The sequence below is a fragment of the Diorhabda sublineata genome, chromosome 1 (assembly GCF_026230105.1).
Source record: "Diorhabda sublineata isolate icDioSubl1.1 chromosome 1, icDioSubl1.1, whole genome shotgun sequence".
Lineage (NCBI taxonomy): Eukaryota > Metazoa > Arthropoda > Insecta > Coleoptera > Chrysomelidae > Diorhabda > Diorhabda sublineata.
The window spans coordinates 34,381,231-34,404,380 of record NC_079474.1 but is presented as its reverse complement, the minus strand read 5'-3'; the positions used below and the strand labels follow the sequence as shown (position 1 = coordinate 34,404,380).

At 28.3% G+C, this 23,150-nt stretch overlaps 1 protein-coding gene across 2 annotated transcripts; it reads right to left on the bottom strand.

Annotated features, from left to right (window-relative positions):
- Positions 1 to 961: 961 nt before the first annotated feature.
- Positions 962 to 16,974, bottom strand: LOC130450166 (uncharacterized). Of its 2 annotated transcripts, none has more exons than XM_056788401.1 (3): positions 16,664 to 16,974; positions 5,337 to 5,571; positions 962 to 2,512 (listed from the first exon to the last, which is right to left on the bottom strand). In XM_056788401.1, the coding sequence occupies exons 1-3, from the start codon at positions 16,670 to 16,672 to the stop codon at positions 2,496 to 2,498; spliced, it is 261 nt and encodes an 86-aa protein (XP_056644379.1). In that variant the 5' UTR covers positions 16,673 to 16,974; the 3' UTR covers positions 962 to 2,495. The 2 variants fall into 2 exon arrangements, with proteins under 2 accessions (XP_056644379.1, XP_056644370.1); XM_056788392.1 differs by having other exon boundaries at positions 962 to 1,529; positions 16,664 to 16,945.
- Positions 16,975 to 23,150: the final 6,176 nt, after the last annotated feature.

Genomic DNA, 23,150 nt, shown 5'->3' with positions numbered 1-23,150 from the left:
TAAATGTTTTATAATAACTGGTTTTCTGTATCGGACTGCACATATAACGTCGTTATACCTACGCTCATTTCTGTTATCCTATTATATAGGTGGCTGGATAAAAGTTAACATAACATATCGACAACTTAAAAGTTTTTTTGAAATCTGCCAACAACTATTTAACTCAAGATCGAAATGAATTTACGTCTTTTTTATACCGTTATACTCGAAAAGTACTGCAATTTAATTTTTATTATTTAATCGATACTTTTAATGATGGCAAATACGTAATACAGTTTTAGTTGGTGTTTTTAGACTTGCGTGGCGTATGACGCCAAGAAGTTTTGGAAAGAATGTATTAACCCTAAAATGATCACGTCCTTGTTACTGTCTTTTTGCGCTACTATACAGATTAGGGATTGCGGAAATGTTGAAAATATCCATGTATCAATATTTACTACTACCATCGATATCTCAAGGGAAAAATATCGATATATCGATACTTGTTAGTAACTTCACATCACTCATTACTGAAACTGTCTTATCTTATATATCGAAACAAAAATTTCGAATTGGAGAAAAGTAAACAAGTTACGAAATTAAGGTTATTAAGGTATCGAGATTGCTCGAAAAATGACAGACGACTGCTATATACACATAAATATGCAACGTAAACAAGACACAATACAGTTGTTTTCGTTCATTCCTCTCTTTAATTTTGGATACTTGAAATGTTGTATCGATATTTCGATTCTTCGTATGAATATATATCTGTTGAAAATATTGAGTTAAAACTATCGATTCATCGATACTTTTTCAGCAAGCTCAATAGAGACAGCACTGACTCGGCTCATTACCGCCTTACGTAGCCTGCTGCCTCGGGCCATGGTCTAATTTTCAATAAATAAATTTCTTTTCTAGTTTTTCCCCTCCCAATTTCCCGGATGAGGTAAAAGGGTGTAGTAAATTGAAAGAAAAACAATTTTCATAACAATATTTTAATAAATAAAAATTGCATGATCACAAATGCAATATATACATAACTAATTTTGAAAACTAAGTTAAATTCTTGAACTATTTGAAGTGTTCAATAGTCTAAGGTTAATGATATGCTTTGCTTAAAGATGATTCACAAGTAGAATCTTCTGTATATATCGAAATAGAAGTTGGAGTAGAAATAATACCGTCTAGCAATTGAGCAAAATTTTAAACTTAAGATAACTCCTTTGATACATTAAAAGATTCTACCACAATCATTATACAGATAGATATTCTTAAACAAAGCTCTAAATCGATGTTATTATAAATAAACATTAAATATTTATTTACAAAATTTACAGTTATGAATAATTACATATAAATTGGTATTTGCACCTTGAACTATATTCGGTAAGATTTTTTACAAAATTTTCAATAAATAATTATACTAATGCGTTTTATAAAAAATCTTACTAAATATAAAAGTCAAATTATAACCTAATTTCATGAATTAAGCGAATGGTCATTGTTGATACTTCAAAAGAAAGAGAAAAACGAGTTGTAGGGTGACCCTGTAACAAAAATCATATTTTTCATCGATATAATAACAGTATTTACATAATATGTTTTTTTAAATATTTTCTCTGCGGTTAATAAAAACCGTTTGTAGTTACGACCATAACCTTGCTTTCAATTTCGACGACCTTCTATTAAAAATCAGATCGAAAGATTGAACCAAACACGAAGCTAGTACCGTTTCGAGAAAGTGTAATATTTCTGTATATAAAACAAAAAACAATAGACATTACATAATTTATTTAAAAGTAGTAAATTGTACATTATAATTTTAATGATATCGAATTTATAATTGTAGTAATGTAGGCAACATATATACAGCACTTTAATGACAGGTTTGTTTTTCTGTTATACTTTCAATTCGATTTTATCAGTTTTGATTGTTATATACAACTCAACTACGATGCTTTATTTACTTGTTATCTTTTTTGCTAATGAAATTTAATCTCAGATATAAGAAAAAACAATGAAATTAGATATAAATAAATGAAATCAACAAGCGTGAATCAATACCTATATAAGTACACTTTCTAACATCGTTAACGGAATGTTCCAATTTATAGTTAAATTTTTCAAGTTTGTAAAGAATACAGGATCGTCTTTAATACAACATCTTCAACATTTAAATTAATTAATCCATTATCAATAATTTAACCAGAAGAAATTATTGTTGGTTAGATTTTGACAATATGTACACCTCAAAAAACATTGTCTTCATCCAAACTTCTAACCAAACTTTAAACTAACACCTGAATTGAAATAAAAAAGTATTTCCTATCAAGGTAATAAGGTTAGTATGCAGGTAAGAATATCATTTGTTTAATTTAAAAGATAATCATTATCTCCTTTTATAATACTTTTTATTGTATGTCCTTATGACATGTGTGGTTAAAGCGACATCTGAAATTGTAATTTGAAACTATACTTACATTCCTCTATGCTTATTTAAAAACTAATTAAATCTATCCACGTTGGGGACCTGAAAAAGATCTTACATTTTGAATACAACGAATCTGTTTTGATAATTTAGTAGCGTCAAAGATGGAATTAATAGCGATGAAATATTGGATCTGAAAACGAAGCAATAATGCCGAGGATGGAAAATTTGTTATTAATGTTTGAGTGATAAAAAATTGAAGATTTGCTGATTCAAATGATTATTAACCAGATTTTAAAAAAGAAATATGTAGTTTAATGCTAACCATGTTTTAAATTCAATTCAGCCGAATGTATTACATCAAAAAAATAAAATGAAGAGGTTTCATTATAGTAGAGAGAAAATAAAACAATTTCCATTTCATTTAAAAACCCTTAGAAACGTACGTGAGATTATTCGATAAAACGTGACAAGGCGTATAACGCCAAATTGCATTATTTAATGCGTCACCTTATTTTAATATAAACATAATCACATATTAACCTTCGATGCATTCTTATCACGCATCCCTCGTTTATATGTTACGTTTCAGTAATTCAAGTTTTATACATAAATCACGTGCTGTCACGCAACCATCTTGAAATTCTGCTCGTTGCTACACTGTTTTGATGTTATACTGGTGGTACAAATTTTCCCTATTCTTATTAATATTAACAAAAATTTTAATGTGCTCACTTAAATTTAGAAGTATTAACTATTAAAAAGTGACTACTTGGAAATAATGATGTTACGGCGTGAAATACGTGACGTGACGTAACAAATTAAACCATTCTTTGTATAGAGCGTCCGCGTCAATATTCTATTAGAAGTATGTAAACACATACTTTATTTATTCTTTTCTTTTCTACCGTTATACAAAATAGATATGTATTATATGTATCCTTGTCTTTTAGGATGCAGATAACTCATTGTGTTAAAAAGAGACAAACATATTAATTAGTTTCTGTTCATAGATTCTTCTGATAGATGTCATCGTGAAATTTTGTTGTTTATATTCTATTATATTCTATAAAATTTTTTAATACTGTGATATTTGAAAAACAACTTTGATATTGCCATAATTTGTGCTCGCTCATCGTAAGTGAAAACAACGGTTTGTAAAATAACATTTTTTTTTATAAATTAACAACAGACGTTTGAATTCTTATGTGCTTAATGTTCCAATGAATAAGGGTCAATGTTATTAATTTTCTAGAATATATCGTCGATGTTTTCAAGTTTTACTGGCAGCTATTACAACAAAATAAGAAAAAACTGATCAGATTAGTATCAAATTATGTTTCATATATATAATTTATTTGAATTACACCATAAATAATAGTATATCACAAAAAATTAACTACATTATTTAATATATTTTTTTGGAAATGTATATAGATTGTTGCACTATCTTCCTGTTTATGGTCTGTTGATAAAAAAGTGTCTGGTTTACATAATAAGAATTTATATTTCGTGGTTAATCCTGTTTATCTAAATACCGTGTTAGTCTTTCAAGGTAAGTCTATTCGTCGAAGCGGAAATATTCATTTTAAGAAAAATTGTGGGCGGTCTCTTGATATTGGTCAATATATGTTTTAGCAGTTAATTAGTTTTGACGTACGTGAATGATTCATGTCTTTCCCTGTCATTTTCATTGTTCGTTAGGTGTATTTTATTGTGCACATATGTGAATTAGAGAAGTGACAAGTTGGTTTATGAAACTTACAGATATTGTACAAAATATACAGGGTAGCATAACATAATAAGACAATAATAATTGTTGAATATTATTTATCTTGAAATTTCAAGATTTAATTCATTCCACCGATATGTCATCCATTGTCCAAGTTGAGACCCAATTAATTCACTCGACCCTATCAATTATCATTGACAAAAAAACACAATGCAAAGGAGCAAACGTATAATATACCCTACACGTTCGCCGAGACGTCAACCAACCAGAATAAGATGTAAAATACGTGGTAGTATTGTTCGGGGTCGATCAAATGACAAGTTAGATAAGAGTAAAAAGAATAGAGATCGTGACGTTATTTACGTTACCGTTATTTTCAATATAATTTTTAAAATACTCATTTTCGGTACTTATTTTTCAAAAAAGACATAATATAGAAAAAATATTAGTAAATAATCTAAATTTATATAAAATTATTCGGAATTATTAAACTATTATTAAAAGTGGAACGTATACTAGACAGTGTTGATAATACTGCTTGGAACAATTTGTAACTGACATCTGATATTTTGTTTGATGTGTGATAAAGACAAGACGTGTTGTAATATTGAACGTCATGTGTCACGTTTGTTGTTATATTGTTATATTTGACATGTACTACAAAAATTACGAGATCAGAAATAAACTTTCGATAGTTTTTCGTGTTTTTTTTCTATTGTTAAATAACGTAGCTAATCCCGTTTCTAAAATTCAGTCCCATCTCTAATGGTAACTGTAGTAGTGGTTTCTTCGGAACGTGATTTAAGTTTCTAGTTAGAAGTTGGTAGGACTGATTAACTGCGGAATGGAAACAAATGGTGACAGGACGACAACTTTGACCGAAATGTGAAGAGGACTTCAATAGGACCAATAATACGATAAATTTATGCTTGGGTGATTTAACGCTATTTTACAAAATTTGAAATGAAGTTTTGGGGCAAGATGTGATACGAGGTGTGATAAAAAATGATTTATTCTATTAAAAACAAAAAGTGAAAAGCTTTGAAAGCGCTTGAACCGTATTCTAGAAGGTACAAAAATATGAATAATTCAAAGTTTTTATTATTTTTTGATAAAATTATACGTAATTTATGTAAATAGTTACAGTACCTAATAGATTTAGGTTTTATATGAAATATTGATAACGAATCTTACTTTGTGGTGGTACAAATCCGTACCCCGATGCTCCCACGACCACCCCGCTAGTTTCGCCGCTATCTGGGGGTGCTGGAGGGAACACCACGGGTCCTGTGTTTTGTCTGGGATCTCTCATTGCTTGTAGGGATTCTAGACCACCCCCGATACTTCTAAATGGGTCGCCGAATACTCCAAAATTATATTGCGCCCTCGCTAACGTTACTAAATATGTTAGGAAAGCAAGTACTACGGTCTGAAACAAGAAATTAATACTTTCAATAATAAAATTGACCTAATTACTGGACATGTCATAATATTATTGCAGATATTTCATTATGAATGAGTCATTTCTAGTATAAATAATTTCATATTTGAGATTTGGATTACTGCAATTCCTTTCTGAACATAGCAGCACGTTTTTTTGTTTTAAACACTTAATTGTAAATGTGGATTGTATTTTATGAAATGAGTTGTCTTAAAAAACATTCAAGTTGTGCAATCTTATTTTAAAAATATATTTTTGACACAAGAAAACTAGTAATTTACAAATTGGGTCAATAAGATTACTATAGAAATATAATTATAGCTGAATGCAAATTTTAATTCTAAAACAAAGGAAAAAATTACCGAGAGTTTTTTGGATATGACTGTACCTTGGTGTTTCGCTAAAAACAGCATGTCGCCTTTACGGTGATGTGTTTTTGGTACGTTGACGTGGTTGGCTTCAACCAGTTGGTACCGAGTTCGATTCTTCGTTAGGTTTTTTGTTTAAATAATTATATCCTTTTTTTTTTATGAAATATCAATAATTTGAACTCGTTTCACTTTACTCAAATCAGATAAATTGAGATATTCACCTCCCCCTTACCGATTCAGCACCAACCTTTAACTCAGTTTTTTACTTTTGTATTGACAAATGAATTTTGATTATAATACAATGAACTGAATGAATGTCTGAGTTTTTGATTCCGTTTGATCCACTATATCAAATTGAGAACAGGCCAATTTGTATCAAATCGGATCATTTGCCAAAGGTATAACCACAGTTATATACGATTCTCGCGCCATCTAACGGTGGATTCTCGTAACTGGTTCTAGTAGAATAAAGATGGATAGATTTTTTTGCCAAAAATATGTTCAAAATTCCGCACGGCATTAGAATGTTATTTATATTTCATAAATAAGTAAATTTCTTGGGTTCCCTCGAGAATTTTTTATATTAAATGCTAGTATCTATACATATAACGGCCATTTTGTCAAATTGTGTGAAATCAGACATGTTTAAATTCTATTAAACATCATTATCATTTAATTATGAGATACGTGTAGTCAATTAAAAAAAAATATGTGTTGATATAATGATAATTGTTGTTATTTCGAAATCCCTATAATTTACAACTGTTATTGGTGTTATGTAAATGGTTTTTAAGAAAATTTAATAAGCGAAAGTATCGTGAATACAACACAGAGTTTCTTCTTTAACTGCTGGTGTTTATTTCTGTGTTTTAATCATTTTTGTCACTTTATTTGTTCGAATATAATATATAATCGATTATTTTCTAAATACATGGTTCACCTGTATTGATTTTGCAAAATATAGCATCTGACAAAAATATTTTTGAGAACATAAGTAGTATTGGTTATTACTTTTATGTTTTCTTTTCAATTTTTTCAAATAATTATTTTAAAACTTCATATATTTTAAAATTTGTTGAATTCACTTCATAGTTTGAACGTTCACTGTATATTATAACATGATAAAAGTAGTTTTATTTATATTAAATAAGTAAATAGACCATATCACTAGGAAAAATATATGATATAATTATTATATATATTCTAAATACTTTTTTTTAATTTTTTTTAGTGTCAGTGTCAATTACCATACCAGGTGTTAGAAATCGACATATGGACATTCAATTAAATAAATTTTGTTTTGCCATAAAAATCGTTATTGATTGTTTGACCAGCTCAAGATCTTTTGTAATAGATTGTTTCAGTTTCAAAATTGAAAAGAATTTTATGAGAATTTAGGTCAATAAACAATTTCAAAACTTATTGTCTTTTACGTGAGTTAAATATTCTTGTCGTACGCGTTTTCATAAAAAAAAGACACTAAGGCTGGTTCTAAAGTAAGTCGTGTATCGGCGTCAATTTTCGGTTATAGTTCGTCATTAATCGGCCAATCGAGCGCAGACGCATTCCGCATCGACTTGCACATGCCTTAACTACACAGAAACGTGATGTGTCAATAATTTGGAGTATAACAATGGATAATAAATAAGTTTCCACGTACAGCAAAGCATTATCAGTATTGTTATAAATTATAAAAATGAAATTCTAGAGAAAAGTAAGATCAAAACATCGTGATACTTAATCTATAACGTTAATTAACCATAGAAATACTTTTTATTAGCGCCATCTCTAGGATGTTGAAATACGCCTTCCTCTGTACAGATGTTTGGTGTGTGAAACCATAGATAAGTTTGTTGTAGTGGTCCATAAAATTTTGACTCTATGATTTTAATTTATCGCTGATTGATTGAAATACAGGTTTCTTTTCCACATTCTAATTCTGACATATAGACACGGTCATAATTCACTTGAAAGTAAATTTGACACACAAAATATAGTCCAGTCGAAAAGACTTAAATCGAGTTTTTGGCAGAAATGTCTGAAATTATATGGAAATGATAGGAAAAAATGCTTACAAAACTGTAGGAAAAGTGAAAAACTTCGCAAACTCCAAAAAGGGGGTGAAAAAAATTAAAAATTACCAAGACATCATAAAAAGTTTCAGATAAAGAGCATACAATTTTAGGTCTGCCAATTTGAGACAATTTTACGTCTACGTAAAATTTAAAAAAAAAATGAAAAATAAAAAAATTGGACTTTAAGTTATAAAAATATTGCATGACGCAGGTACAGCTTCAGAAAAGTCATAATTGGACAGTTTTTTTAAACATGTTCCCTCCTTCAAATTAACAAGTTACTGCATGTTTTTCTTCACATCGTGATATTTAGACTATAAGGTTAAGTAAGCATAGAAATGTTTGAATATTTGTTAACAAAATGTTGTTTGAAGGTTACCGACGGTTCTATAGGCTCGATATTTTTGTGATAAACCCCGTAGAAGGTTTGATATGAGCATAAACCGATATGTAAATTTTTGCACGTACATTCATTCTATCAAATCGTGCAAAACGCATATCTTGTGTTAATGGAATAAATTCATGCCTTGCAATTTGTTAACAATTCCATAACTATAATTGATTGTTAATGTTTTTCAACTTTCGTGATACCAACCAATAAGTTTGTTCATATTCCTTACTAGAAAACTCATATTTTTTATATACGTACTAGTATTATACATTGCGTCCATAAAATAAACAATAAATTTATTATTTTCTAAACAAACAATATTACGCAACTCGGACATCGATTTTTTATTTTCATTTTCTGTTTTTTTATTATAATTTCATATACAGGGTGTCAGGATGACGTACTCACTATTTTTTTTAATTTCCGGTTTATATTTGACGTATAACCAATGCTTAAAATTGATACAGGGTGGGCATAATTATTGAAATGTTTTACGAAAATTTACGAAACGGTATAAAAAATGAATAGAAATATATTGTTATGCAATTACTATGATGTACTACAAAAAATAAATGAAATTTACATAGATGTTTAAATTGATAGCTACACAATGACCACACCGGAGTCCAATTAACAATCAGCCGAGTGAACTTCACGTGATGAACCGACTCCATAGCGTGGAACCACTCGGCTGAGATGCGCGTGGTATAATATTTATGAAATATCTTAAAAATGGAAAAAACATAAGCAGCAACTATTACGTAGTGTTAATGAAGCGTTTTAAGGTCGGAATCGTAGAAAAACTTCAAGAAAATGCTCACAAGATAGAAATTCTGCATCAAAACAAGCCAATTTTGAACTATAAAAATAAAATCGAAAAATTGTGTTACTGTTTAAATCACTTTCGAATGCAGTTGAAAAAAAAGATTTTGTCTATGCTTTTTTTTCGAATTCTCGTATTTTTCACTATAACTGTAGTTACAATTATTTTGCATCCAATAAATTTTGATTTTCAGTTACTGAAAACACATAGTTGCATTGATTTTATGAAGGAAATAAACCGGATTCGTATTATCTAGCTACTGGTAATATTACAAGATCAACAAGCTCTATTACATAATTGATAAATTTCATTATACCACACCTTCCATTTAACGCTATGTATGGTATCTATCAATATAACCAATAATCTTTATATAATGACCTTGACTTTCAACGTACAATATATGTAGTTTGTTGCAAGTTCATTTTCATCAGTTCGATCGAACTAATGAATGATATATTTGCAGAAATCGATTCACATATATCGATTATTTTATGCTAAAATACTATTTAAAAAAATAATATGTGCTATTATTATAGAAATAAAAGATTGAATAAAATTTAAAAAAAATACGTATCATGAGATAACACATTCCGAATAAATTCTAAATATCTTCTGAACGTTTCAAATTCGAATGATTTGTTCAGAATATATTCAGAACGTGCTTTTCCCCACGAACGATTTATGAACGTCTAATTTGACATTTTGTCATGATCTGTGACATATCTAAAAATTCTATGATATTTGATATCGCAAGGTAACTTATTGTTGATAATTGTTTATAATTCAGAATTTGTGTTGTTACTTTTTTTTAAGTGAATCTTATCAAGTACGTATAAAAACACATAAGTTAGAAGTTAGTTCGTGTGAGTATCACAAAAACGGTAAAAGGATTGCGCATGCGCCTGATTAATATGCAAACGCATAGTCAAGATATCTACCACGAATTAAGCTATTAATGTTTTTTACAATGTTGTCAATATGTGGATGAAAACAGTAATACTAGGTATTTTTTAGTACTAAAAATAATTGATACAATAATTTAATGATTAAAACAATAAGAGAACGATTTTTGTTGGGTGTGATATACAGTGAGTCTCGAAAAGTTTTGAACAAAAGAAGAAAAACTTCATTTTACATTTCATAAAAAAATTATTCGTGATAAAAAACTCAGCATGACTTTCAGATTCATAATCAGGTTAAAATTTTTGAAACTTGGTGAATGATGATACCAGAAAAGTTGAAATATCGTCGGTTAAACCTCTAAATGCATTTTCACGCTTATGAATGTCTCTTAGTTTACTTTACATTTAGCTTGATATAAAGATTGTCCTCATATTACGAAGAAAGTAAAGTAAAACTATAATTGGAAATCTGAGGATATCAAAAGTGATCTTAAGTACCGTTTCAAATCGCAAATAAACATGCAATGTATGTGTGCAAGAACTGAATAAGCGGAATCAGTCAAAATGTACAATTGTCGAATTGCCGAACGTTGTTGATAAACATTAAAATTATTTACAGATGATTGTTACATAAACGAACATTAGTTTTGCTTGAAAACGTTTATAGGCCGATTACAAGCAATAGAACACGAGTAAATTCAGTAAAAAACGTATTAATTCATATATGTAATGAATTAAATTTCGTTATAAGAAGGTGTTTGAATACATTAACTAATTTTTGGAGCGTATCATACTTTTATCTAAGTATCAATTTACCAGAAAATTGATGTTTGAGGTTATGTAAGTATAAAAGTCGAAAGATATATTTAAGGTCAGTAAAACTAACTTCTTCTCCTTTTTCCATATTTCCGAGGAAATATGTTTTCGGTAATTTACATGAAGGTCAACTCAATATGTTTTGATTAACTAGGAGTATGTAATTTAATTGATCTACACTTATAACAATATGGCGGCTTCCAAATAGTAATGGAAATTTGGTATCTGAGTTCTTCGGGTGGCTGTTTACGAATTTGAGGTTAGTTTTTTCACAAACAAAATTGATACTTCAAAATAGTGATCGAAATTAGTGGAATGAACTTCGATTGCCACGAAATTTAGTATCTACGTTACTTTCCAGTCTTTGCCCACGTATTCGGGGTTAGTTATGAACATTATTTAATGATTTCATCGATTTGTAACACTCTATAGTGTAGATAACACGTCTGGCACGAAGTATTTTAGATAATGAAACCTTTTATAACACGATTTTCTCCACCAAACCTCGTAGTTTCTTTTTGTTTATTAATAATAGCGTTTCAAATTGAACTCAAGTGTCGAAATAACAGAGATATCAAAATGGTAGAGAAACTTCGACAGATGGTTGAAGAAAGTTGTACTTTTGGTTCATACATTGTATAAACACGACGAATATATCATTTTTTTTAAATTATAATTAACAGGATTGAAATGAAAAAAAATCAATTTGAATCATGAATTAAAAAAATCGTGGTAATATTTAATTATTACAAGTTATATTTCATATTTAAACAAGGGCAGACGTAACGTATCATTAATTAAATCAACCTAACGAAAATTTGCAATCTCGACACTAATTTGCACGTATAATTATGTGTTAAGGTCAAATAATTCACATTCATACATGATGACTTATTTTTATAATAGTTAAAACTGTTATTCAACTCATTTACCATAACATCTCATGGAAAGAATAGGAAGTAATTAAACTTCACCTTGAAATACAGTTTTTTTTCACTCGTAAACTGTACAAAGTAGAATATAATAATTAGAAACTTGATTGAATTATTTCAAAGAAGATGTCAGGTCTCACAAACACTTATCAACCGGACTTCTCGCCTGTCATTCATTCTTTTATGATTAAAGTTAAATATGGCGCAGTCAGTAGGATTCGACAACAATTTTTTCAACAATTCACTAAGTAAAATAATTAAACTAGATATAAATCGAATGGCAATACCTTATACATTATTTTTGACTGGCAATTATGGTTTTTGATTTATCGAGTTTTTTCAGCGAATAGTGACCAAAACCAGTTTTCAAATTTATAATTTTGAGAACTTTTTTCTGAATGTCCACCTTGTTAAAGTGGGTAATAATATATTATTCCCAATAACAATCGAAACACATACAAGGTGTTGGGTAATTGGAAAGCATAGATCCACTCTACTGTGACGAAAAGATAAAAATAATAAACGAGCTTCGTATGTTTATCTCGCGTTTATGGTTACTGTGGGCGTAATTACATAACGAAACTTGTAATTATTTGTCCTTTGTATTAATTGGTCTACTAAACTAATTATAAGATTGCAGGTTAAATGTATATATATGTAGAAGCAATTATCTGTTTCATAAATTTGTAAAAATATTAGAATGATTCATTTTGTTTTGTATATTAGTGTATTTTATACATTCATACAACGAAACTATAGAATTTCGACACAAAAACAAAATAAAAACACAACAGAATCAGATCAAAATGTTGAGATGTTGTAAACCATTTAAATATTCAACTAAAAACTAAAAAAGTGATACCCAGAAAAATCTAGAACTTATATCAATTTTCGACACTTACCCAGAGGACATACTGTATAACTGTTTTTAGGAAGATTTTATCATGTCTTGTGACACTTAACAAATAAACTACGAGATATTTAAAACAAACTAGTTCCAGCCGGTAAATCAGGTAGTTAAAAAATATAAAAGACCACTGCACGAAGTTGATACACTTTTTTTTGTGTCTGATTGTTCATCGAACCATAATTTTACACATTTTACTGATTGAATCAATTAGAATTTCGCTCGGAATACGTCGAGTTCGACTGGCTACATGATTTCCGTGAAGTCGAATCAGAGTCGTAACAACACTAATATATTTTTTTATAAATCCAGATTGTATAATGAATATCGTCAACATGTATGGAGTTGAAAATGTCGAAAAAAAGAAGATAGGAGATAAGCCCAATAGAAAAATAAGAAACAATAGAGGAAATGTCAAATAGAAGACGAGAAATGAAAGAATCTCATCATATCAATAGAAAAATAAGAATCAATAGAGGAACACAGAATTTATCTCGAAAATAAGGAGGATAAAAAGAAGGAGAACAATCTGTGTGTATGGAATGTGTTAAATAAAGATAACGCCAAATTAGCCCTAGACAACTTTTCAAAATTTTTGTACTTTGAAAATTGTTGAAACTTTCAATTACGAATTATGACATTAAATTGATGCGAAAAAAAGAAGAAAAATGAACACGTCTCATGATAACAATAAAAAAAAAATAAAAAAAAGCCATAGAGAAATAGTAAACAATGAAGGATATTCACTTATCAACTATGTAATATTCAAAACAAAAATAAATAATAATAAAATAATAATAGTACCTTAATCACAAAAGGTGAATACTAATACGTATAAATATTTGGTTTATTGGTATATCTACAACAATATTAATTCAAATGCAGCGAATGACCTCTCAGAGTATTTGAAAATAGGAAGTAAACTTGACCTTGAGTCGATATTTCGTGCTATAAAAGGTTAAATAAAAACTAACAATCAGGAAATTACATTTATAGAAGAATGTGAGGCAGATGATATTCTTAAATATCGTAACCATTTTATTTCCGATACATTTATGAAAGCCCTCGTAGAACGGTGTTTTACTATGAAAATAACAGTGCGAAAGTTTAAAAAGAAAGCGAGTATCAACACAAATGTTTAAGCAGAGTAATTATTTTGATTTCCTTGTCAAATCAAAACTGAAACCGATTGAAAGAAGATGCAAGTTTTCTACTCTAAATTTCTATAAAAAGAATTTATTATCAGAGAAAGTGATGCTTTTATATATATATATATATATATATATATATATATATATATATATATATATATATATATATATATATATATATATATATATATATACAATACCAGTAATGATAGTTTCTGTTGAGGTTATTTGTTTTTTGAAGGAATTTCGTAAATTGTAATTTGAATTGCAGGAAATTAATCAATCGAGTAAATTTACGGTAAACGAAACAAATTTAGATAATTCACAAAATCCGTTTGGAAAAATAAATTGTATAGACAATGGAATTCAATATGGGTACCTCAAATTATACGATCTAACCTAACTTTTTCATAAACATGAAAAACGATTTGAAATTATAGTTCATGAATTATTATTTAAAATAGAATAAAGCGTATTATATGTTTAATTAAAACATAAAAAAATTAGTCCATGGTCCCTTTGCAACGTTGATTCCATTCTAATTAATAATAATTGTTTTAAATACATAAAACAGCTATTTTATGAAATGTATGTTCCTATTGAGTAAAAAAAAATAATGAAATTGTTCAAATTAATGCTTAACAATTATGTGAACCAAAACATTGCACAATCAACTTGATACTATGAATAAACTTCTGATTCGTTAAAAATAACATTTTCACAAGCTTCAGTGACATCAAATCCCGCAGTACATCTGATTATTCTTTTAAAATTATGCATATTAATATATGATACTCGTCATACCAATTAATGAAAGAATATCACACAATTTTTATTCATGTGAAAATATGGCAACAGCGCGATGTTCAAAAGATGGCCGATCAGCTGTTTTCGTTTATTTCTCACATCCATAGTACTATAAAATAAATTAATATTCCTTAACCCACAGTCAAGTTCAGTTTTTTTTTTATTTTCAACAATTTGTTTGAAAGTAAGAACTAGTAAGAAAATAAAGAAAGTGTAGATTTTCTCCGAACGAATCGTGATCATAGTATTTAACTTCAGTACAATGCACTTGCACTCAAGAAAAAACTAAATTCAAAAGATTAATGTAGTCTTGATAAGCTATTTCGAATCATATACCAGGATACGGAATTATTCAACAGGTAAACGATTACAATATTATTGAATTATTATTTAAATAGCGATATTTAGAAGCAAAAATGTGACACGTGTTCCAAAGTAATTATTTAATAACTTTAGGTATTTCAAAATTTGAATATTTCGACCTTTGATATATATATATACAGTTTATGAAAATTTAAAATTAATGTATATTTAATATCCTGCTATAAATAACAATAAAGCTTTTAACTACCGATTATAAGAATATAGTTACTAGGAGATTTTTTTTGATCTTGGTCGAGGTTAAATGAATTTTAAATCTTAAAAAAAGTAGACAACCAGTATTACATCACGCACAAATAATTTTTGACAGTTATATTTAAGCGGCCACATATACAAACATGCTTGCCATATCTCAATATTATTATAGATGATACATAAATTTTTATTTTTAAAAAAAAAATTATTATCATCATGAGCACGTTGTTCGAATCGATCTTTGTGTCTATTTCATTTATATTACGGAAGTGAAACATTGATATTTCCGCATTCTCTACACAAATTACAAAATTCCTAACATTAAATAGTAAAACTATACCGCATTATCACCTGCCATGTTGCCAATACGTGAGCTTTAAACGAGGTTTTTAATTTTCTTATTAACTTATTAATTAGAACTATAAAAATTTTGATAGTTATTTCTACTATTTATACGAAAATTTATGACTACTCTCTATCTGACTGAAATATTAAATTTTATTTTCATTAATTTTGTTTGTTTTATTGATTGAATTTTCTTTTGAGAAACAATTGTCTAAATTAATAATTTTTCGATTTTAGTAATTGTTCTAACCTCAAAAAAAATGATATTGTAGAATTTGTTTAAGGTGATGATGTTTTGAAAACCGTTAATTTAAACGTGGAAATGAGTCAATTAAATACGAGGAACGGTCGGAATGTATTTACAAATAAAAATAGGTGAAGGACATATACTAAAATGTCAATATATTGAAAGCATTAAATCAAATGGAAGCTATAATTCTTATTTTGTTTTTCACAATTTAAATCAATTAACTACGAGGAAAAATCCTTGCTACAATTAAAATTAGTAATTTTCAATTGGTTTCAAGGGAATTTTACAGCAATTAGAAGTTTTGTATTGGTATATAATTTTTTTTTTCATAAAATTATATCTCTCAAACAAAGATTTGATAATAAATGAAGTAAGGGTTGCTAATTTCACCCTTTTATAGCGTAATGAGAATATTGAAAAAATACAGATGGTTATGCCTTTAAAATTGCACTTGATTTACAAAATTATAGATTTCTGTCTTTATTTGATTTTGGGAAAAAAATAATAACTAAATTTGGTCACCTTCTAGAGATAATATCTCCGAAGGGATGGGACTGGGGAATTTTTTTATATAATTTTCCATGAGCTATAACCTGAATTTTATCGTACGAATTTAAAAATGTAAAATATCAGAAATTTTTATACAATTCTTAAAAATAAATAAAAAATTCAAAAGTTTTATCGCTATTAAATAAATTTTTGAGTCCTGAACATATGATTATACCACTTACAAATCTCATTGTTGTATTCTAATTGGAAAAAGTAATCCACTAGGTCGAGGGGTGCACTGGAACCCAAACACTTAGCACCACACTGTTTTAGTCGGCACCAAAAGAAAGATGAAGAGTAAATTGGCCCGTACTTAGTTTTATATAGCGTTCAAGCTGTTCAACCTCGAGGTACGAGGCCAATTCGCGGAAGAACGCACTGCTTGCATTGACCGCCGAAGGTTCCCAACGTACAATCTCACTTATAGTACCTACACCACAAACGGTGAACGATTCGAAGAGGATGAGCACGTGGGATCGCAAGTTTTCCAATTAAATCATTGAATTTTCATTTTAAACTCTCAACATATATTAATGGAATAAAGTTTTTATTTATATGTATCAATACAAAAACATATAAACAAAACAACATACATATTTGAAGAAGTTTAAAACCTCGTATTTACAATACAGTAGACCCAATCAACGTCGTGATTTTTTTCAATATTCAGTCAACCTTCAAACACATTTTTCCAAAAATTTTAGCTGAATATTCGTATTATTTTGGCCTGGGCGATTTTTTAAAGAAGCATATGTTTTCCATTAATTTTCGATTAAGTTTGAAACTTCATATTTCTAATACCGTTACACCAATCAACGTCTTGATTTATTTCAAAATACAATTAACCTTTGAAAATATTTTTCCAAAATTTTAGCAGAATATTCCTATTATTTTGGCCTGGGCGATTTTTTAAAGAAGCATATGTTTTCGATTCATTTTCGATTAAGTTTGAAACTTCATATCTCTAATGTCGTTACATCAATCAACGTCTTGATTTATTTCAACATACAATTAACCTTTGAAAATATTTTTCCAAAATTTTAGCAGAATATTCATATTATTTTGGCCTGGGCGATTTTTTAAAGAAGCATATGTTTTCCATTAATTTTCGAACAAGTTTGAAAACTCATATTTCCAATACCGTTACACCAATCAACGTCTTGATTTATTTCAACATACAATTAACCTTTGAAAATATTTTCTCAAAATTTTTGCAGAATATTCCTATTATTTTGGCCTGGGCGATTTTTTAAAGAAGCATATGTTTTCCATTAATTTTCGAACAAGTTTGAAAACTCATATTTCCAATACCGTTACACCAATCAACGTCTTGATTTATTTCAACATACAATTAACCTTTGAAAATATTTTCTCAAAATTTTTGCAGAATATTCCTATTATTTTGGCCTGGGCGATTTTTTAAAGAAGCATATGTTTTCCATTAATTTTCGAACAAGTTTGAAAACTCATATTTCCAATACCGTTACACCAATCAACGTCTTGATTTATTTCAACATACAATTAACCTTTGAAAATATTTTCTCAAAATTTTTGCAGAATATTCCTATTATTTTGGCCTGGGCGATTTTTTAAAGAAGCATATGTTTTCCATTAATTTTCGAACAAGTTTGAAAACTCATATTTCCAATACCGTTACACCAATCAACGTCTTGATTTATTTCAACATACAATTAACCTTTGAAAATATTTTCTCAAAATTTTTGCAGAATATTCCTATTATTTTGGCCTGGGCGATTTTTTAAAGAAGCATATGTTTTCCATTAATTTTCGAACAAGTTTGAAAACTCATATTTCCAATACCGTTACACCAATCAACGTCTTGATTTATTTCAACATACAATTAACCTTTGAAAATATTTTCTCAAAATTTTTGCAGAATATTCCTATTATTTTGGCCTGGGCGATTTTTTAAAGAAGCATATGTTTTCCATTAATTTTCGAACAAGTTTGAAAACTCATATTTCCAATACCGTTACACCAATCAACGTCTTGATTTATTTCAACATACAATTAACCTTTGAAAATATTTTCTCAAAATTTTTGCAGAATATTCCTATTATTTTGGCCTGGGCGATTTTTTAAAGAAGCATATGTTTTCCATTAATTTTCGAACAAGTTTGAAAACTCATATTTCCAATACCGTTACACCAATCAACGTCTTGATTTATTTCAACATACAATTAACCTTTGAAAATATTTTCTCAAAATTTTTGCAGAATATTCCTATTATTTTCGCCTGGGCGATTTTTTAAAGAAGCATATGTTTTCCATTAATTTTCGAACAAGTTTGAAAACTCATATTTCCAATTCCGTTACACCAATCAACGTCTTGATTTATTTCAACATACAATTAACCTTTGAAAATATTTTCTCAAAATTTTTGCAGAATATTCCTATTATTTTGGCCTGGGCGATTTTTTAAAGAAGCATATGTTTTCCATTAATTTTCGAACAAGTTTGAAAACTCATATTTCCAATACCGTTACACCAATCAACGTCTTGATTTATTTCAACATACAATTAACCTTTGAAAATATTTTCTCAAAATTTTTGCAGAATATTCCTATTATTTTCGCCTGGGCGATTTTTTAAAGAAGCATATGTTTTCCATTAATTTTCGAACAAGTTTGAAAACTCATATTTCCAATTCCGTTCCACCAATCAACGTCTTGATTTATTTCAACATACAATTAACCTTTAAAAATATTTTTTCAAAATTTTAGCACAATATTTCTATTATTTTAGCCTGGGCGATTTTTTAAAGAAGCATTAATTTTCGATGATTTATTATAACATACAATCAAACGGTGCAGAATTTGAGTTTTAAATACTGAATCGAATCTCCAAACGATATTGGGGATAGTTAATGATACTTTTAGCAAAAAACTCGCACTTTGTTTCGAAAAAATTTCTAATACAACAGATAAACGCACACGAATTGTTCTATTTTCCGGATTTAGCTCCTACTAATTATTTATTGTTCGAAAATATGAGTCAGATATACGTGAACATTTATAGAGCTCAGAAAAGACAAATAAAATAATTATTTTATCCGACAACTTGTGCTCTATTGAATGAGTCCAGTATTTGCCGAACCACCCTCGTATATATTGCTTTCAATTGATTTATCGCCATAGATAAATATTTAAATTGTCATTTAATGTCAAATGTTTAAAAAAAAACGATATATATGAACCTATTAGAACAACAAACATATCATTACGTGAGATAATAAATTACTTGTTTTGAAAAATTTCTTGATAAAATTTATATACGTTTCCACATATCAGAATTATTTAAATATTCAAATCGTTTATCCTTTTATTGATACATAACCAACGAAATTATCATGATTTCGTTATTTTTTTTATCTAAAATGTTTTCTTTGTATAAACGAAAAGATTTTTTCGTATAAACCATTATTTGTATGAGTGAAAAGTATTTAATTAATTTTTCTTTCTATTTTTTCATTTTTATGTTCATAAAACAATTCTCTGGGACTATATGCAGAAGAGCGTGCTCAGGGCCGGATTTAGAAGCATCTTGGACTATCACAGAACTTCCAGTTCAAGGATTTTTCGACAAAAAAGCTCGGAAGTTCAGTTCATTTTTTCATCCAGCAGCCTAAGTAGTTTGGACAACCACATACGTGAACTATCTGATATTAAACTCAATCAGCAATTTAAAAATAACCTTAATTACTTTCCATGCATTTCCAAGGCTACTGCTTCGAATGTAACAAGATACATCCACGATTTTCCTCAGTACCTTGTTTCGAAATTTTTAAATTATTCGTACCACAGCCCCAAAGTTGATCAAATGAGTTTGACAATATGACATAAGCTTGTTGTGTACTGAAATGCGTTACTTTGAAGGAAATTTTTGATGATACCTCGTATTAGATCAAACTTTTAAATTGAGCGTATTTCTACAGCATAATTCTATTTTTTTATCTGCTTAAAATGACTATTTTGAGTGATTAAAATTATTAGTTATTGTATACTAGACGTCGTTAAACAATTTGATGGTATAATTAACATATAAGTCAATGTCGTAAAACATTTAATGACTTATTAACAAAAGAAATCAATGTTGTGTAACAGCTTTGATTCGTTTTTAGTATTAATAACTATATTGAATCTATACTGTTGGATTTCCGGTAGAGTGAATTTATTTATTGAATTGTTAATTAACAGATCATCTTGGTGATTATTTAAACACTAAATCGATTTAAATCAGAGGTTAAAAAACTACCAAACCGTGAAGTATAAAGATCAACCGCAATAAAAAAAAGAAAATGTCGAAAAACCTTTTTACAATCACGAAATTTAACAAATCCACAATTAGCCAAAGTGATAAGTAAATCCTATTAGTTTCATGGTTTTTTACTAATTTATTTAATCCTCGTAAGATATATTTAGACTTTCGTAACATGATATTCATGTTTTATCTAAAATTTCCACAAAAAAATCATATAAACATTCACTTTGAATTACGAGAAAAGTAAATAAAGATTCGGGTGACTTGATTTCATAATTACTTACTATAAATAATGGACTAACTACTTTCCCCTTTCTAAATTGAATGTAGTATACTAATTTTTAAATTAAAAAGTCTCCTTTTAACAAACATTGTATAAAATCCGAAAACGATTTTCATATTCAACAATTAAACCCCAGACTAACCTAAAAAGTCTCACAATGATGCTAAAACAATCTTTTGTTCAAAAAAATATAACTAATTTTCTTGAATACAACATTCTTAATTCTTTATAACTTTACGACAACCTATTGTTTTACGTGAAATTTTTTTTTAAAATCTGACAACCACGTTATTTCAGGCGAGGTCCGAAATGACTCAATGGCCTTGAAAGAATGGAAAAAGTGCACGCTCCCACTCCGGATATATGTCCGGCAGTAAAAATCGTTTGAAAATTGTTGTTGACATATTGTAAACAACACACCTCTACTAATAAGCGAGAATTTCGATTTCATTACCATATGTTGGATATTCGATGAAAGTAAACCTCGTAAATTAACTTGATTACAAAAGATTAACTGACGAAATTTTTCTAATAATTTAACCTATCATGTAAACAAATACAGATTCATAAGACGTAAATAAAAACTATTAGAAAGAAACCCAAGATTCTGATTTTTGTACAATATGAAACCACCAAACATTAACATAACTCTTGTTAAAGGTGCGGAAGTGGCACACGCAGAATGTGGTTGATCTAAGGCACGCAATACGTTTGCCAACGATGCCGTGAACAGTGCTTGCACGTGCGTCTTTGCATCAGTTTTTTGTGGTCAAGTTCAACAACAGGGCCCTCTATTAAATTAATATGGATATAAAAATAAACGATGAATTTTGTCTTCAGTGAGTCTCCAATTACAAACCACTCTACGATAAATCAGATAAAGAGTATACATGTTAAATATGACAATTGGACCTCGTGCGCATGTGTCATGTAGGACACGAAATGCAAAATTTTTGAGCTTGCAGACTCTGTGGACTGTGTCAGTGGTTTTATTTTACATTAGAAATGCCAGCATTGATGCTTGTATGTCAAAGGTTATCTTTATGACCATAGACAAATTAAAAAAGATAGAGTTAATTCTTTTGAAACTATAGAAGAACGTGTTGCATAACCAATTTATGAATCAGGAAATACGTGATATACCTTTATATTTATTTCCTACTATTTTAATTATATCTTTAATATCTCCTATAATATAAAAATAAGTCAAGTAATTATCTATTTTGTGTGTGATTAATCAATAACAATACTCATTTATATAACCAAGAACTAGATGTTAGTAGAAATATTAAATTTTGATATTGGTTTTAATATGTATGACGTATATATGTCGTCAAAACTATCGTACATGTTTTATCGATAAATAACCTTCGATGTGGCACAAGATCAATTTTATATTTATTGTCAAGGTCAATCAAAAATTAAAAAGTAACGACTTTGCTGTTACTAACTCTTGTCATCGAACGAAATGTGGAATGCAATTTTACATATTTATATTTTATTTAACACTTCTTTTAAATGAATATATATAAGAGAACGTAAGGTCTTGAATTTATAACTAAAAACATGGTAATTTTCCCGTTACACATTCCTTAACATTGATAAAGCGGCATCTCATTTTAAAGTGATACAATATGTCAACTAAATGATTGTTAGGTTAGGCAAACAAATAATTCATAATTGAAATTGACTTATCAATTTTTTAATTTCTTATTTCTTAGAGCTTTTGATATGCTTATTTTGATAAAGACTGAAATAAGTCGAAACGTCAAATTTTTAACTGTCTTTAAAAAATTATAAAACAAACTAATTTTAATTCAGAATAAATATAAAATCAAGAACATTTAGCATATTTTTTCAAAATTATATATGCAACAATTAAAAGGAAAATAAAAAACTTTGGTTTAGCTATAGTTAATGAAAAATCATTGCCCCTGCAAATTTTACTTGATTCCATTGTTATAACATATGTTTATATTAAGTCATATGAGACATCGTTAAGCTGAATAATAATATTTTCACACTTGTGTAATAATTTTTATGATAGTAATTATATTGAAATCATGTTCTCAAAGTATTATATTATTATTCATATAAGATAAACT